The sequence below is a fragment of the Zophobas morio genome, unplaced genomic scaffold (genome assembly GCF_036711695.1).
Source record: "Zophobas morio isolate AGI-343-1 ecotype UQ-CSIRO unplaced genomic scaffold, CSIRO_AGI_Zmor_V1 ptg000021l, whole genome shotgun sequence".
Lineage (NCBI taxonomy): Eukaryota > Metazoa > Arthropoda > Insecta > Coleoptera > Tenebrionidae > Zophobas > Zophobas morio.
In genome coordinates, this window is record NW_026972126.1 from 28002068 (window position 1) to 28018553 (window position 16486).

A 16486-nucleotide genomic window follows, 5' to 3' on the forward strand; every position below is an offset into this window, starting at 1 on the left:
TCACTTGATAACCGGTACTAATCGTACTCAATACAAATATATTCTTAATTATCTTTCACTAAACCCTGTTTTTCAGAAAATGTGCGCGGTTTTCCGCAGGCAGACCACTAAACAGTACCTCATCGCAAATCACCATTTCACAACGGCTTTATACAGAGTGAAACGTAAACCTCCAAACCATCCGTTCACTAAAACCAAATTTTTTTTAGCAAATAGCAGCCAACAGAGAAGGAAATTTTATAGCGGGTCCTGCAACATTAGGATTCCTCTTCGGTCTAATTCAAACAGCAGCCAGAGATGAAACTGGTGTCGAAATCAGAAAAGGCTTTGGCTTCCCCTTTCCTCCGATAAAAATAGAACATGGCGTGACAGCTCTACTACCCCTTTTGAACAAAGATGATCTTTACACCCTGAAGGAAGGGAACAAGATCTACTACAAGAACACTTTCGAAATACGCGAAGAATTTAAAAAAGCCGCTCAGGCTTTTGGTACAGAGTTAGAAAGTATAGATTTCAGGCTAGGATCAGCTCCTGGTGTCGTAAACGGATGGGTGGAAGAACGTACTCAAGGACAAGTTATCAACTTGATCAGTGGAGAAGATCTGAATGAACAAATGCGAGCGATTTGCGTTAGCGTTGTGCGTTTTAAAGGGAAGTGGGCGAGGCACTTCCAAGTACATCATACTAGGAAGCAGAATTTCTATAGGAGAGGAACGGAACTGATTAAAGTGGACACTTTGGAGGATACCACCTATCACGGCTACTATGAAAGTCGGCACCTACATTGCAAGTTTGTGAAACTAGCGTTTGAATCAGGCGACGTTACTTTTCACGTGGTACTGCCGGATGAGAGAACTGGACTTGCTCTAATTGAAGCCCAACTCGAAACTCTTTATGAAATCCCCTACCGCAGGCAGTGTGTTAGGGTCGTTTTACCGAAGTTCAAGCTAGAAGATGTGATAAATGTAAAAGCGATGCTTGAAAAGGTACTATCTGGCTGAGTTTTTATTGTAAAAGTATTTTTTTTTTTTTAGTTGGGTGTTAACAAAGTTTTTAGTGCTGAAGGCGATCTGAGTGGAATTGCAGGGGAAAGGGGAGATTTTGTTATTGATAAAGTGTTTCAGAAGAATATTATCGACCTAAATGAACTTGGGGTGCAGCATGAACCTCCGGCGCCACTTAGTAAGTTTTTAGAATTAATTTGGTTAGTACTAAAGATGAATTTCAGGGGCTGGTGTTCCGTTGCCTGGAAGTTCTAAACCACAACCGATACAGTTTATAGCGGAACATCCCTTCGTTTTCTTTTTAAAACATGGGAATCTCGTGGTGTTCGCTGGAAGAATTGTGGATCCCGAAAGTGTACAATGTAATAATTGATGTTTAACTATTGGTTTATTGTTTTGTCGGTACTACTTTTTTCTTTAAATAAAATAGAATTATCAATGCTTTCTTAATGACTTTTTATTTTAACGCTTATTGATTTGAGGAAAGAAAAATATGAAGCGATGAAAACTGATGACCCCGTAGATACTATTCTAAAATTAGTTCCTATATTATTCACAGGTCTGCATGAAGTTGTAAACATAACCGGTATTTAGTTGTTGGACAAATCGAAGACGTAACGGTAAGAACTGTCCTTTCCTCTAAATAGTTTAACGTTTAAGGAGTTTTCTTAACACTGAAGTACTAACTAAACACCATCACACTACAACCTCAAGCCTTTTTTATTTTTTAGAAAATGCAGTTTTATTTATATTTGTTGCTGTACTGGCTATCCTTGACCTTGGCCAATGAAACTTCTCTCCAAGATTTCATCTCTGGTAACAATTTATTCGCGACATCGTTATACAAGGTAAAATTACAAACCCTCGCTTCGTCAATAACCGTGTTTTCTAGGAAATCACCACCAACGAAAAAAGTAATTTCCTCGTAAGCCCTCTATCGGTTGAAATCGTACTCTCCCTAACCCAATCAGGCGCTAAAGGTACTACTGCCGAAGAAATCAAAACCGCCCTTCATCTCCCTAACACTCAAGAAAAAATCGAAAATTCTATGAAAACCCTTCAACCAATTCTGGCCAAAACCGACCTCTACACCATCCAATCGGCGAATAAAATCTACATTAAAAACAATTTCGAGATTAAAGACGAATTCAAGAAATCGGCGACAGTTTTCGATTCGGCTTTCGAAAAAATCGATTTCGGGCAAAGAGATGCAGCCGCTGACACTATGAACGGATGGGTGGAAGGTCGTACCAACCACAAAATCAAGAATCTGATTAAACCGGAAGACTTGAGTGATGATACGAGAGCGATTTTAATCAATGCGTTGTATTTTAAAGGGAACTGGTCGGTTCCGTTCGAGGTAGCTTTCGAGAGAGATTTTTATAGAGCGGGAGTGGAAAAAGTTCAGGTGGAAACTATGCATGCTGTTATGGAGCAAAATTATTACGAGAGTCAAGAACTAGGTGCCAAGTTTTTGGAACTACCGTTTGAAGGAGGCGAAGTTACTTTGACGGTGGTACTACCGAACGATAAAAACGGATTAGCGGTTCTGGAAAGTCAGCTGGAGAAAGTTTTCCAAAATCCTGCTTACACTACGGAGAATGTTAGAATAGCGTTACCTAAATTCAAAATTGAAAGTGTGATAGATCTGAAAGGGATACTTCAAAAGGTACTACGTTATTATGTTTTTGTTAAAAGAGGTAGTTATTTCGGTACTATTTTTTAGCTGGGTGTTAACATAATTTTTAAAGAGGGTGAAGCCGATCTGAGTGGAATCGCAGGCAAGAAAGGAGATCTTTTTGTCGATAAGGTACGACAGAAGACTTTTATTGATGTTAGTGAGAAGGGAGTTGAAGCTGCAGCTGCGACTTTCGTTGGTACGTTTTTAAAGTTATGTTGAATTGCTTAGTACTTATAGTGCGTTGCAGATGTTGTTAATAAGATTATTGGAAGTAACTACAAGGCACCTTCGAAGGAGTTCATAGCCGATCACCCCTTTATCTTTTATATTAAATTACAAAATTTGGTGATTTTCGCTGGAAGAGTCGTGGATGCGAGTTTATAAAAATGTGGTGAATTGTAACTACCAGTTTTTCCATTAAAAGCAAAGAATTAGGTGGTCTTTTTTTCTCATTTAGGTGCATGTTTATCTGTCTAATGATTCATGTTAATCGTACTCGATATAATTAGTGCCCCAACTATATTTTCCTAATTCGTGTAGCTAGAAGTCGTAAGGTACAATCGCACGCAAATGTTTTGAACCTATGGGCGGATCACTTTTGCCGGTCGTCACCGAAGGAAGCGGTCCAAATTCTTACCCCGAATTAGTTTTAATTTTATAAATACTTACTCTGAATTAGTTTTAATTTTATAAATACCCTATCTAAAATGTTCAGAATATGATGAGTCTAACTGTAAAAATGAATACTTTGAAATCTTGTCAATTAGTTAGTAAAAAAAACCTGTCCTGCTCTAATAACATCGAGAATATGCTCAAAATCACACTAATATTCTATATTATTAAAGTAAGTTACGGACATTTTTTGAAGTGTACTACATTTCAAAAAGCAAAAAAAATGTTTAGTTTATAAACTTCTTAATTTTGGTTTAAAGTTTATCAATCATATTTGACGCTTTATTTTGAAATTTTGAAATGGAACGAAAGTCGAAGAATACTTTCAAGGCCACGATCAAAATGTATTTGCTTATCTTCGCCAAAAAATGCATGACGTCATCGTAAAATTTGATATGATGAGTCTATACCTGTGATTTATCATTGCAGTAATATTTTTTAGATTTACTTATACAGCCTGTCTCAAAAAAAGGTCACTTCGATTTTCGATTTTTCTTTTTTTCGACCAACAGTTTCATCGAATTAGATTTTTCAGTTTCCATTTTTCTATCAACTTTTCGATTTTATTACTTTCTAATTTTCTGGTTTTTCAAATTTGCGGTATTTTGATTTTTCGAGTTTTCAGTTTTTTCGTTTTTCGATTTTTTAATTTTTCGTTTTTTTGATTTTTCGATGTTTCGATTTTTTAATTTGCCATTCTTTCAATTTTCGATTTTTCGTCTTTCCATTTTTAGATTTTTTGATTTTTCTGTTCGTCACTTTTTAGACTTTGCAATTTTTTTGCATTTTTCGATTATATTTTACTTTCCGATTTTTTGATTTTTGAATTCTCGATTTTACGTTTTTAATTCTTCGATTTCCGATTTTTCAATTTTCCGGTTTTTTAATTATTCTATTCTCGATTTTTCGATTTTCCATTAATCATAAAATTTTTCGATTTTTCGGTTGTTTTATTTTTCGACCTTCAATTTTTCAACTTTCGATTATTCGATTTTCCATTTTCTGATTTTACGATTTTTCGATTTGCGATTTTTCGATTTTCGTTTTTCCGCTTTTGTGGTTTTTCGATTTTTCTGTTTGTTTCAGTTTTTATGGTTCTGCAATTTGCAGCTTTTAGATTTCAATTTTGTGACTTTCCGATTTTCCACTTTTCGGTTTTTTGATTTTTCAATTTTTAGGCCTTGCAATTTTTTTACTTTTCGCTTTTTCGAGTATTTGTTTCGTCGAATTTTCGAGTTCTCGATTTTCGATTTTTCGGTTTTTCCATTTTCCGATTTTCGATTTTTCGATTTTCCATGTTTAGATATTTTTCGATTTTTTTTTTATTTTTCGATTGTTCTGTTCGTCAGTTTTGAGACTTTGCAATTTTTACTTTTCCACTTTTTTATTATTTTAGTTTCGGATTATTCGATTTTTGAATTTTTGTTTTTTTTTAATTTTTCGATTTCCGATTTTTTAATTTTTCGATTTCCGATTTTTTAATTTTTCGATTTTTCGGTTTTTTAATTTGTCGATTCTCGATATTCCGATTTTCGATTTTTTGATTTTTCAATTTCCAGTTTTCGATTTTCCACTTTTTGATTTTACGATTTTTCGATTTTTCTGTTCGTCAGTTTTTATGCTTTGCAATTTGTTTACTTTTCGATTTTTCGATTATTTTTTTCCAGTTTTTTGATTTTTGATTTTTCAATTCTCGGTTTTTCAATCTTGCAAATTTTCGATTTTTCAGATTTGTGAATTTCCAGTTTTTCGATCGACCTACGTATTAGATTCATTGAATTTTCGATTTTCGGTTTTTCCATTTTTAGATTTTTGATATTCCAGTTTTGTATTTTCAGATTTTCTGTTTCTCGCATATCTGATTTATCAAAGTTTCGATTTTTCGATATTTGATTTTCGAATTTTCGATTGTTCAGTTTTCCATTTTTCAGCTTTTAGACTTCCATTTTTTTACTTTTCGATTTTCCAAATTTTCGAGTTTCGATTTTCAGATTTTTGATTTTTCGATTTTCTTTTTAAATTTTTGAATTTTTCGGTTTTGATTTTTCGAATTTTTGATTTTTAATTTTTCCATTCTTCGGTTTTTAGACTTCAATTTTCTTTCTTTTAAATTTTTCGATATTCTATTTTCCGCTTTTCAGAATTTTCGATTTTCAGTTTTCAGACTTTCGATGATCAGAATTTTAGATTTTTCAGTTTTATGATTTTTCGATTTTTAGAAAATTTGAGTAGTCGAATTTTCGATTTTTCAATTCATCGATTTTTCTATGTTTAATTTTTCAATTTAAATTTTGCGATTTTCAATTTGTCCATTGTCGATTTTTAGAATTTTCGGTTTTCAAATTTTTCCATTCTCAACTTCAATTTTGTTACTTTCCGATTTTTTGGTTTTCGATTTCCAATTTTCAGAATTTCCAAGTTTCTTTATTCAGATTTTCGATTTTCCACTTTTTCGATTTTAGATTTTTCGAATTTTTGTTTTTCCAATTTTTTGCTTTGTCGATTTTTCTGTTCGTTTTAGTTTTTAGGCTTTGCAATTTTTTTTACTTTATATATTTTGATTATTTTAATTTTCGATTTTTTTTATTTTTGTTTTTGATTTTTTGAATTTTCAATATTACAAATTTTTGACTTTTCGATTTTTTGGTTTTCCCGTTTTTCAATTTTCGAGTTTTCGATTTTTGAGGTTTGTGAATTTTCACTTTTCGATCGACCTAGGTATTTGATTCATTGAATTTTCGATTTTTTGATTAGCCATTTTTAAATTTCGATTTTTACGATTTGTATTTTTCGATTTTCTGTTTTTTGCATTAGTGAATTTCAGTTTTTCCGATTTTTGATTTTGCGCATATTTGATTATAATCAAATTTTCGAAAAAGTTACCATACTTACAAAAACTTCAAAACATCTACAATATTTCAATGTATTCAGTTTTGCTATTCTTGATTTCTTCAATAAAATAAATTGAATCAGTCATTAACTTTTTTGAGACACCCTGTATAGCCAAATCTAAAAAATATTAATGCAGTGATAAATCACAACTCATCATATTTTATACATTTAAGATAGGATTTATTCTGCAAAATTTTGAGGTGACGTCATAAATTTTTTAGAGGGGATAAGCAAATATATTTTAATTAAAAATGTATCATGTTTATCATGATTTTAAAACATCTGCAAGATTTCAAAGTATTCGATTTTGCAAATTCAAAATTAAATTGCAAAATATTGTTTTATAATTTTGATTTTTTTTCCAAAAATCTGGACGTTTCGGATAAAAACTCAACACGGAGTCATAAACTACATGTGTAGGACTATGTTACTGTATACAATTTAAAACCCATTTACTATGCATAAATTTGAAGTGACGTCATCACATTATTGGTGGGGATGATTACACAAATTTAATAATTTTGCGACATTTATGAAAAAAATATCAGTTAACAAAAATGGCACGAAAGTGACCATTATTTTATGGGAACAACTACCTGCTAAATCTTCTCCGATAAATTCGGGAGAACTGGTGTGAGCCATAAATATTTCTTACCAAATGTATATATAACAACTGTCCGTCCCGTTATTGTCAATAAAATTTTATAGGGTAAAATGTGAATTTCGTTGTAGTTTGAGCCTACCTACAAATTCTGTCCTTGAAGGATTTGGACCGCCTTCTTCGGTGAGGGCAGGCAAAAACGATCCGCCCATAGGCTCAAAACATTTGCGTGCGATTGTACTACCTTGCACTAGATTGGGTATTTTGTATTTTTTAGAAAATGCAGTCTTATTTACAACTTTTGCTGTACTGCCTACTCTTCGTTTTTGCTACTGAAACGTCTCTCCAAGAATTTATGTCTGGTAACAACTTGTTCACGACATCTTTGTACAAGGTAAAACTCAAGTATCTCTTCCACAATAAACTCATTTTTCAGCAAATCATCGTCGAAGAACATGCTAATTTCCTGGTAAGTCCATTATCAGCCCAAATCATCCTCGCCTTAACCCAAACAAGCGGCCAATAAAATCTACATCCAAAATAATTTCGAGATAAGAGACGAATTCAAAAAATCGGCTACAGTTTTCGACTCGGAATTAGAAAATATAGATTTGAAAGAAATGGTGATTTTCGCAGGAAGTATTGTGGATCCGAGTGTGTAAATTGTGATGTTATTTTATTGTTTGTTTATTCGATTGGTACTACTTTTTTCTTTCAACAAAATAAAATTATCATTACTTTCTTATTTACTTTTTATTTTAACGCTGACGGTTTTTGAGAAAAGAAAATTTTGAAGTGAGTGTTTAAGTGTAGTGGATTTTCGAGGCGTATTGCTCACCAATAAAAATTGAAATTAAAAAACAATTAATTTTAAAATCTAGATAAGTTTGAACAAGAAATTATGAGGAATTGATGACGCTGTACTAATCGTATGCACTGAAACTGGTCTAAATTTAGTTCGTAGATTATTCACAGGTATTTAGTTGTTGGACAAACCGAAGACGTAACGGTAAGAACTTTCCCCTCCTATAAATATCTTAACGTTCGAGAGTTTTCTTAACACTGTAGTACTAACTTAACCCATCACACTGTATGAATTTCCATTTTCGAACTATGTATTAACGTCATCGTAAGGTACGACCTTGCACTAATTCAAGTATTTTTTATTTTTTAGAAAATGCAGTTCTGTTTATATTTTTTGTTGCATTGGTTAACCTTGAGCTTGGCCAATGAAACCTCTCTCGAAGAGTTCATCTCTGGTAACAACTTGTTCACGACATCGTTATACAAAGTAAAATTACAAACCGTCGCTTCGCCCAATAACCGTTTTTTTCCAGCAAATCACCACCAAAGAAAAAAGTAATTTCCTCGTAAGCCCTTTATCGGTTGAAATCGTACTCTCCCTAACCCAATTAGGAGCCAAAGGTGCCACTGCCGAAGAAGTCAGAACCGCCCTCCACCTCCCTAACTCTCAAGAAAAAATCGAAGATGCTGTGAAAACCCTTCAACCAATTCTGGCCAAGACCGACCTCTACACCATCCAATCCGCGAATAAAATCTACATTAAAAACAATTTCGAGATTAAAGATGAATTCAAGAAATCGGCTACAGTTTTCGATTCGGCTTTCGAAACAATCGATTTCGTGCAAAAAGATGCAGCCACTGATACTATGAACGGATGGGTGGAAGGTCGTACCAACCACAAAATCAAGAATCTGATTAAACCGGAAGACTTGAGTAATGACACGAGAGCGATTTTAATCAATGCGTTGTATTTTAAAGGGAACTGGTCGATTCCTTTTCAGGCAATTTCCAAGAGAGATTTTTATAGAGCAGGTGTGGAAAAAATTCAGGTGGACACCATGCATGCTGTTATGTCCCAGAATTATTACGAGAGTCAAGAACTAGATGCCAAGTTTTTGGAACTACCGTTTGAAGGAGGTGAAGTTACTTTGACGGTGGTACTACCGAACGAAAGGAACGGGCTGGCGGTTCTTGAAGCTCAGCTGGAGAAAATTTTCCAAAACCCTTCTTACACTACGGAGAATGTTAGAATAGCTCTACCCAAATTCAAAGTTGAAAGTGAGATAGATCTGAAAGGGATACTTCAAGAGGTACGACGTCGCTATTTTTTTGTTAAGGGAGTTAATTATTTCGGTACTATTTTTTAGTTGGGTGTTAACTTAATTTTTAGAGAGGGTCAAGCCGATCTGAGTGGAATTGCAGGCAACAAAGGGGAGCTTTTTGTTGATAAGGTACGACAGAAGACTTTTATTGATGTTAGTGAAACAGGAGTTGAAGCTGCGGGTGCAACTTTCGTTGGTATGTTTTTAAAATCATATTGAATAGTACTTATTTACAGTGCATTTCAGAAATTGTTAATAGGATCGTTGGGACTAACTACAAGAAAGCTTCGAAAGAATTCATAGCTGATCACCCATTTTTCTTTTATATTAAATTAAAAAATTTGGTGATTTTCGCTGGAAGAGTCGTGGATGCGAGTTTATAAAAGTGTGGTGAATTGTAACTACCATTTGTTCCAATAAAAGCAAAGGCAATTAAGTGGTGTTTTTTTTCTCATTAAGGTGCATGTTTATCGCAGATAAAGAAGGAATTTTAAAATACTCATTGTTTTTTTGGTAATAGTGTAACAGTGATTTACCACTAATGACCCATGTTAATCGTACCCAATATAATTAGTGCCCCGATTATTTGTAGTTACTTTATTGTCAGACGAACCGAGGAAGTCACAGAAAGTCTTTTCACTATCGATTTTCTGAATTTTTTTTTCTTGCACTAGATTGGGTATTTTGTACTTTTTAGAAAATGCAGACCTATTTACATCTTTTGCTGTACTGCCTAACTTTGGCTTTCGCCACTGAAACGTCTCTCCAAGAATTTATCTCTGGTAACAACTTGTTCACCACATCTCTATACAAGGTAAAACTCCAACCCTCGCTTCCTCAATAAACCCATTTTTCAGCAAATCATCGCCGAAGAACATGGTAATTTTCTGGTAAGTCCATTATCAGCCGAAATCATCCTCGCCTTAACCCAATCAGGCGCCAAAGGTGCAACCGCTGAAGAAATCAGAACAACCCTCCACCTCCCCAACTCTCAAGAAAAAATAGAATCTGCCATTCAAACCCTCCAACCACTCTTGAACAAAACCGACCTCTACACCCTCCAATCGGCCAATAAAATCTACATCCAAAATAATTTCGAGATAAAAGACGAATTCAAAAAATCGGCTACAGTTTTCGACTCGGAATTAGAAAATATAGATTTCGTGCAAAACATTGCAGCCGCTAGTACCGTGAACGCTTGGGTGGAAAATCGTACCAACCATAAGATCAAGAACTTGATTCAAGAAGATGATTTGGGTGCCGACACCAGGGCGGTTTTAATCAACGCACTGTATTTTAAAGCAAACTGGTCAAGATCTTTCAAAACTAGTACTACTAAACAAGGTTTCTATACAGCAAATGGAGACAAAGTTGAAGTTGACACCATGTATGACACCGCGATTCAAAACTACTACGAAAGTCAAGAACTGGATGCTAAATTTTTGGAAATATTGTTCAAAGGGGGTGAGGTTGTTTTAACCGTGGTACTACCAAAGGAAAGAAATGGTCTGTCCGTTCTTGAAGCCAAGTTGGAGAAGGTTTTCGAAGCTCCTGCTTACACCAGAGAACGCGTTGATATTATTTTACCCAAATTCAAGGTTGAAAGTACGACAGATTTGAAAGCAATCCTCGAGAAGGTACTACATTTTTGTTTGTTTATTAAAAAATAATGTGTTTTTTTAGTTGGGTGTTAACAAAGTTTTTGGTGGAGAAGCCGATCTTAGTGGAATTGCGGGCAATAAGGGGGATCTTGTCGTTGATAAAGTACGACAGAAGAGTTTTATTGATGTTAATGAAAGAGGAGTGGAGGCAACAGCCGCTACTATCCTTAGTATGTCTGCAGAATCGATATGACTAGTATATAGGTACTCACAGTGAGTTTCAGGTATTGTTTTTAAAAGTGGGTCATCTTTTCGTCACGTAGCACCGAAGGAGTTCATAGCCGATCACCCCTTCATCTTCTATATTAAATTGAAAGAAATGGTGATTTTCGCAGGAAGAGTTGTGGATCCGAGACAGTAGAATGTCGTACTATGTTAATTACGGTTTTACTATTACATACTAATTTTGAAATATAAATAAACAAGAAACCAAGAAATCAATTTGTTTATAAATTATTCATAATTTGTTTTTTGTGGTTAGGTGCATGTCTATCGTCGATAAAAAGGAAAGTTCAAAATAACCACTGTTTTTTTGCAATAAATAAGCCTAAGCATAATACAGTGATTGACCGCTAATGATTCATACTAAGTAGTATTACTCAGTGGGTATATATAAAATCAGTGTCTCGATTATTTCAAGTTCTGATTTTCTGAAACAAGTCAGAATGCAGTCTCATTTATATATTTCACCCTTTGGCGTACCCTTGACTTCCGCCACTGAAACTTCTCTCAAAGAGTTTATCTCCGGTAACAACTTGTTCACGACATCTCTATACAAGGTAAAACTCCAACCCTCGCTTCCTCAATAAACTCATTTTTCAGCAAATCATCGTCGAAGAACATGGTAATTTTCTTGTAAGTCCTTTATCAGTGGAGATCATCCTCGCATTAACCCAATCAGGAGCTAAAGATGCAACCGCTGAAGAAATCAGAACAGCTCTCCACCTCCCCAACTCCCAAGAAAAAATAGAAGCTGCCATTCAAACTCTCCAACCACTCTTGAAGAAAAACAATCTCTACACCCTCCAATCGGCCAATAAAATCTACATCCAAAATAATTTCGAGATAAAAGACGAATTCAAAAAATCGGCTACAGTTTTCGACTCTGAATTAGAAAATATAGATTTTGGGCAAAACATTGCAGCCGCCAGTACCATGAACGATTGGGTGGAAAATCGTACCAACCATAAAATCAAGAACTTGATTAACGAAAAGGATTTGGGTGGTCACACCAGAGCTGTTTTAATCAACGCTTTGTATTTCAAAGCGAACTGGTCGACCACTTTCGAAACTTTTAAGACTACGAAGGAAGATTTCTATAAATCGGGTACAGAAAAAGTACGAGTGGACACCATGCATGATACATGGTACCGGAACTATTATGAAAGTCAAGAACTAGGTGCCAAATTTATAGAAATACCGTTTAGGGGGATTGAGGTTGTTTTTACCGTGATACTACCGAACGAAAGGAACGGATTGTCTGTTCTTGAAACTCAGTTGGAGAAGATTTTCCCAGTCCCTTCTTACACCTGGGAGAAAGTTAGATTAGCTTTACCCAAATTCAAGATTACAAGTACGATAGATTTGAAGACAATCCTGCAGACGGTACTACATTTTTAGCCATTGATTGTAAAAGTAATTTACTTTTTTTTTTTAGTTGGGTGTTAACAAGGTTTTTAAAGGTGAAGAAGCCGACCTAAGTGGAATTGCCGGCAATAAGGGAGATCTTGTTGTCGATCAAATACAACAGAAGAGTTTTATTGATGTTAATGAACGTGGAGTGGAAGCAACAGCTGCTACTTACATTCGTATGCCTGCAGCATAGATATGACTATTAGATACTTACAGTGTGTTTTAGGTTGTGTTCAACATTGTGGTTCCCTTTCCCCTGAAGTACCACCGAAAGAGTTCATAGCCGATCATCCCTTCATCTTCTACATTAAAGTGAAGGATGTGGTGATTTTCTCAGGAAGAGTTGTGGATCCGAGTCAGTAAAATTCAATGTTCAATTACTTTTACCATTTTTGTAAATCTCCTTCAATAAATTTTGGCTGTCAACAACTGAGTTTGTGGTCTTGAGCGCACATATTTGCACGTTTTACTTCCGTCCGTCTGTCCGTCTGTATGTCCGTCTGTCTGTGGTCACGGATTTTTATTAGACAGATAATCTCCGAAAGTACTAAGCCGAGTGTTGTGAAATTTTGTAGTTATATTAGGAATATCACTACAATTTTTTTTTTAATCAAATTTAAGAATTTTGGAAATAGAAATAGAAAAATTGAAAAACTTGGAAATTAAAAATTCGGAAAGGAAAAACCGCAAGATTGCAAACCAGCAAAAAATAAAATAACTAAAAATTAAAAAATTGTTCAAAAATCGGAAAAAAACGAACTAAAACCGAAAAATTATAACAATGAAACATCGAAAAGTTTATGACTTTGGGAAATAGAAAATAGAAAAATTGAAAAATTGTAAACGCAAAATTGAAGGAAACATTAAAATGTCTAAAAAATTGAAAAATTGAAGAATGGAAAATCGAAAATTGAGGAACTGAAAAATTAAATAATCGAAAAATTGAAAAGTTGAGACACCGAGAAAATAATCAAAAATGAAAAACTTAAAAATTTTAAAACTGCAAGATTGAAAAAGTAAAACATTTAACAATCTAACACATTTCTAAAAAATCGTAAGATTGAAGAAACGAAAAATTGAAACATCAAAACTTAAAAATCAAACTACTAAAAATCGGAATACTAAACATAAAATTTAATTAATTTTGTTTAGTATGATTTATGTAATGAACACTTTCGTAAATAAATGGTTGTTATTTAAAAATCTAAAAATTTAAATCGAGAAACTGAAAAATTAAAAATCGAAGGACTAAAAGTTGAAAAATTCCAAAATTCCAAACCACGAAAAATTAAAAAATTCTTCAAAAATCGGAAAAAATAGGAACATTGAAAAATAAAACTGCAAAACTTAGAAATTAAAAAATCCGAAAGGAAAATCAGAAAGAAAAAACCCCAAGATTGCAAACCACCAAAGAAATAAAATCACTAATCACTGATCACTGATCGTGTTTTCGTGATTTCGTGATTTCGTAATTTCGTGATTCGTGATTCGTGATTCGTGATTCGTGATTCGTGATTCGTGATTAGTGATTAGTGATTCGTGATTAGTGATTCGTGATTCGTGATTCGTTATTCGTGATTCGTGATTAGTGATTAGTGATTCGTGATTAGTGATTAGTGATTAATCACTTAATCACTCACTCACACACCCACTCACTAACTCACCCACTTAAAAACTCAATTCGGAGTCGTAAACTACAGATGTAGGACTATGTTATTTTAAACAATTTAAAACCCATTTACTATGTACAATTTTGAAGTGACGTTACCGCATAATTGGTAGGGATGATTAGATAAATTTTAGTTAGCGTTTTACCATCTACATAGTATTCCTAATATAAGCACAACATTTCACAACAATCGGTCCAGTACTTTCGGAGATTATCTGTCTAATAAAAATCCGGGACGGCAGACAGACGGACAGACGGACAGACGGACAGACGGACAGACAGACGGAAATGGGAGACCTATTTCTTTGTCTTCTAGGGGTCGTGAAAGATCGAGAAAACGTAAAAGTAGAGAGTCGGCCGACGGACTCGATTACAATACTTCCTTTGCTTACGCCGCTCGGGAAGTAAAAACATAGTAGGCATGCCGTCATCACGTCACGATAACAAGGGAAGTACTGTCTAAACTCTTTAGATCAATTTTTTTGTCGTTTAGGTGAACGTATATCGACGATAAGAAGTCAAGTTCAGGATAATCACTGTTTTTTTGTAATAAATAAGTTTAAACATAATATCGTGGTTGACCGCAAATGATCCATACTAAGTAATTTTATTCAATCTATGTATAATATAAAATGATTGTTTCGATTATTTCCAGTTCTGATGAGCAAGAGAATCTAAACAGAACTTTAGTGCTTTAGTTTTGTGTTCCAACAGCTCCTGCAACATTAAAAACATTTTCTAAAAGAAGTCAACCTAAATTTACTATCCTCAACTCAATTTTTTTTAATTTTTTAGAAAATTCAGTCTTATTTTCATCTTTTGCTCCACTGCATACCTATGACTTTCGCCACTGAAACTTCTCTCCGAGAGTCTATCTCTGGTAACAATTTGTTCACGACGTCTCTATACAAGGTAAAACTCCAATCTTCGCTTCATCAATAAACCCATTTTTCAGCAAATCACCACCCACCACCATGGTAATTTTCTTGTAAGTCCTTTATCAGTGGAGATCATCCTCGCATTAACCCAATCAGGAGCTAAAGATGCAACCGCTGAAGAAATCAGAACAGCTCTCCACCTCCCCAACTCCCAAGAAAAAATAGAAGCTGCCATTCAAACCCTCCAACCACTCTTGAAGAAAAACGATCTCTACACCCTCCAATCAGCGAATAAAATCTACATCAAGAATAATTTCCAGATAAGGGACGAATTCAGAAAATCGGCTACAGTTTTCCACTCGGAATTAGAAAATATAGATTTCGGGCAAAGCAATGCCGCTGCTAGTACCATGAACGATTGGGTGGAAAATCGTACCAACCATAAAATCAAGAACTTGATTAACGGAGGGGATTTGGGTGATCACACCCGAGCTGTTTTAATCAACGCTTTGTATTTCAAAGCGAACTGGTCGACCACTTTCGAAACTTCTAGGACTACGAAGGAAGATTTCTATAAACTGGGTACGGAAAAAGTACAAGTGGATACCATGCATGATACATGGAACCGGAACTATTATGAAAGTCAAGAACTAGGTGCCAAATTTATAGAAATACCGTTTGAAGGGAATGAGGTTGTTTTTACCGTGGTACTACCGAACGAAAGGAACGGATTGTCTGTTCTTGAAACTCAGTTGGAGAAGATTTTCCCAGTCCCTTCTTACACCTGGGAGAAAGTTAGAATAGCTTTACCCAAATTCAAGATTACAAGTACGATAGATTTGAAGACAATCCTTCAGACGGTACTACATTTTTAGCCATTGATTGTAAAAGTAATTTACTTTTTTTTTTTAGTTGGGTATTAACAAGGTTTTTAAAGGTGAAGAAGCCGACCTAAGTGGAATTGCCGGCAATAAGGGAGATCTTGTTGTCGATCAAATACAACAGAAGAGTTTTATTGATGTTAATGAAAGTGGAGTGGAAGCAACAGCTGCTACTTACCTTCGTATGCCTGCAGCATAGATATGACTATTAGATACTTACAGTGTGTTTTAGGTTTTGTCCCCTGTAGTCTTTCCTTGTCCCCTGAGGCACCACCGAAAGAGTTCATAGCCGATCATCCCTTCATCTTCTACATTAAAGTGAAGGATGTGGTGATTTTCTCAGGAAGAGTTGTGGATCCGAGTCAGTAAAATTCAATGTTCAATTATTTTTACCATTTTTGTAAATCTCCTTCAATAAATTTTGGCTGTCAACAACTGAGTTTGTGGTCTTGAGCGCACATATTTGCACGTTTTACTTCCGTCCGTCTGTCCGTCTGTATGTCCGTCTGTCTGTGGTCACGGATTTTTATTAGACAGATAATCTCCGAAAGTACTAAGCCGAGTGTTGTGAAATTTTGTAGTTATATTAGGAATATCACTACAATTTTTTTTTTTTCAAATCAAATTTAAGAATTTTGGAAATAGAAATAGAATAATTGAAAAACTTGGAAATTAAAAATTCGGAAAGGAAAAACCGCAAGATTGCAAACCAGCAAAAAATAAAATAACTAAAAATTAAAAAATTGTTCAAAAATCGGAAAAAAACGAACTAAAACCGAAAAATTATAA

The 16486-nt window shown here is 34.5% G+C and overlaps 4 protein-coding genes across 6 annotated transcripts; all 4 read left to right on the forward strand.

The window, feature by feature from the left end:
• Positions 1 to 79: 79 nt before the first annotated feature.
• On the forward strand, positions 80 to 1449 carry LOC135131842 (leukocyte elastase inhibitor-like). Its single transcript, XM_064059692.1, has 4 exons — positions 80 to 157; positions 210 to 986; positions 1035 to 1182; positions 1229 to 1449. The coding sequence occupies exons 1-4, from the start codon at positions 80 to 82 to the stop codon at positions 1375 to 1377; spliced, it is 1152 nt and encodes a 383-aa protein (XP_063915762.1). The 3' UTR covers positions 1378 to 1449.
• Positions 1450 to 1547: 98 nt separating this feature from the next.
• Positions 1548 to 3119, forward strand: LOC135132744 (serine protease inhibitor 3/4-like). Of its 2 annotated transcripts, none has more exons than XM_064060936.1 (5): positions 1548 to 1624; positions 1736 to 1852; positions 1897 to 2673; positions 2731 to 2881; positions 2933 to 3119. In XM_064060936.1, exons 2-5 carry the CDS (start codon positions 1739 to 1741, stop codon positions 3067 to 3069), a joined length of 1179 nt encoding a protein of 392 aa, XP_063917006.1. In that variant the 5' UTR covers positions 1548 to 1624; positions 1736 to 1738; the 3' UTR covers positions 3070 to 3119. The 2 variants fall into 2 exon arrangements, with proteins under 2 accessions (XP_063917006.1, XP_063917007.1); XM_064060937.1 differs by having other exon boundaries at positions 1605 to 1683.
• Positions 3120 to 6714: 3595 nt separating this feature from the next.
• Positions 6715 to 16071, forward strand: LOC135131843 (uncharacterized). Its single transcript, XM_064059693.1, has 14 exons — positions 6715 to 7319; positions 9674 to 9790; positions 9834 to 10613; positions 10660 to 10807; positions 10862 to 10994; positions 11278 to 11416; positions 11460 to 12242; positions 12295 to 12445; positions 12496 to 12624; positions 14432 to 14484; positions 14734 to 14850; positions 14894 to 15676; positions 15729 to 15879; positions 15930 to 16071. The coding sequence occupies exons 1-14, from the start codon at positions 7131 to 7133 to the stop codon at positions 16064 to 16066; spliced, it is 3810 nt and encodes a 1269-aa protein (XP_063915763.1). The 5' UTR covers positions 6715 to 7130; the 3' UTR covers positions 16067 to 16071.
• Positions 7788 to 9412, forward strand: LOC135133194 (serine protease inhibitor 3/4-like). Of its 2 annotated transcripts, none has more exons than XM_064061494.1 (5): positions 7788 to 7859; positions 8025 to 8141; positions 8188 to 8964; positions 9022 to 9172; positions 9223 to 9412. In XM_064061494.1, the coding sequence occupies exons 2-5, from the start codon at positions 8028 to 8030 to the stop codon at positions 9357 to 9359; spliced, it is 1179 nt and encodes a 392-aa protein (XP_063917564.1). In that variant the 5' UTR covers positions 7788 to 7859; positions 8025 to 8027; the 3' UTR covers positions 9360 to 9412. The 2 variants fall into 2 exon arrangements, with proteins under 2 accessions (XP_063917564.1, XP_063917563.1); XM_064061493.1 differs by lacking the exon at positions 7788 to 7859 and adding an exon at positions 7880 to 7965.
• Positions 16072 to 16486: the final 415 nt, after the last annotated feature.

Coding starts and splice junctions, on each gene's coding strand:
- LOC135133194 (XM_064061494.1), top strand. CDS start 8,028: ATGCAGTTCTGTTTATATTTTTTGTTGCATTGGTTAACCTTGAGCTTG. Junction 8,142..8,187: donor TCACGACATCGTTATACAAA/GTAAAATTACAA, acceptor GTTTTTTTCCAG/CAAATCACCACCAAAGAAAA. Junction 8,965..9,021: donor TGAAAGGGATACTTCAAGAG/GTACGACGTCGC, acceptor ACTATTTTTTAG/TTGGGTGTTAACTTAATTTT.
- LOC135131843 (XM_064059693.1), top strand. CDS start 7,131: ATGCAGTCTTATTTACAACTTTTGCTGTACTGCCTACTCTTCGTTTTT. Junction 10,614..10,659: donor TGAAAGCAATCCTCGAGAAG/GTACTACATTTT, acceptor GTGTTTTTTTAG/TTGGGTGTTAACAAAGTTTT. Junction 10,995..11,277: donor AGAGTTGTGGATCCGAGACA/GTAGAATGTCGT, acceptor GATTATTTCAAG/TTCTGATTTTCTGAAACAAG.
- LOC135131842 (XM_064059692.1), top strand. CDS start 80: ATGTGCGCGGTTTTCCGCAGGCAGACCACTAAACAGTACCTCATCGCA. Junction 158..209: donor TCACAACGGCTTTATACAGA/GTGAAACGTAAA, acceptor AATTTTTTTTAG/CAAATAGCAGCCAACAGAGA. Junction 987..1,034: donor TAAAAGCGATGCTTGAAAAG/GTACTATCTGGC, acceptor TTTTTTTTTTAG/TTGGGTGTTAACAAAGTTTT.
- LOC135132744 (XM_064060936.1), top strand. CDS start 1,739: ATGCAGTTTTATTTATATTTGTTGCTGTACTGGCTATCCTTGACCTTG. Junction 1,853..1,896: donor TCGCGACATCGTTATACAAG/GTAAAATTACAA, acceptor CGTGTTTTCTAG/GAAATCACCACCAACGAAAA. Junction 2,674..2,730: donor TGAAAGGGATACTTCAAAAG/GTACTACGTTAT, acceptor ACTATTTTTTAG/CTGGGTGTTAACATAATTTT.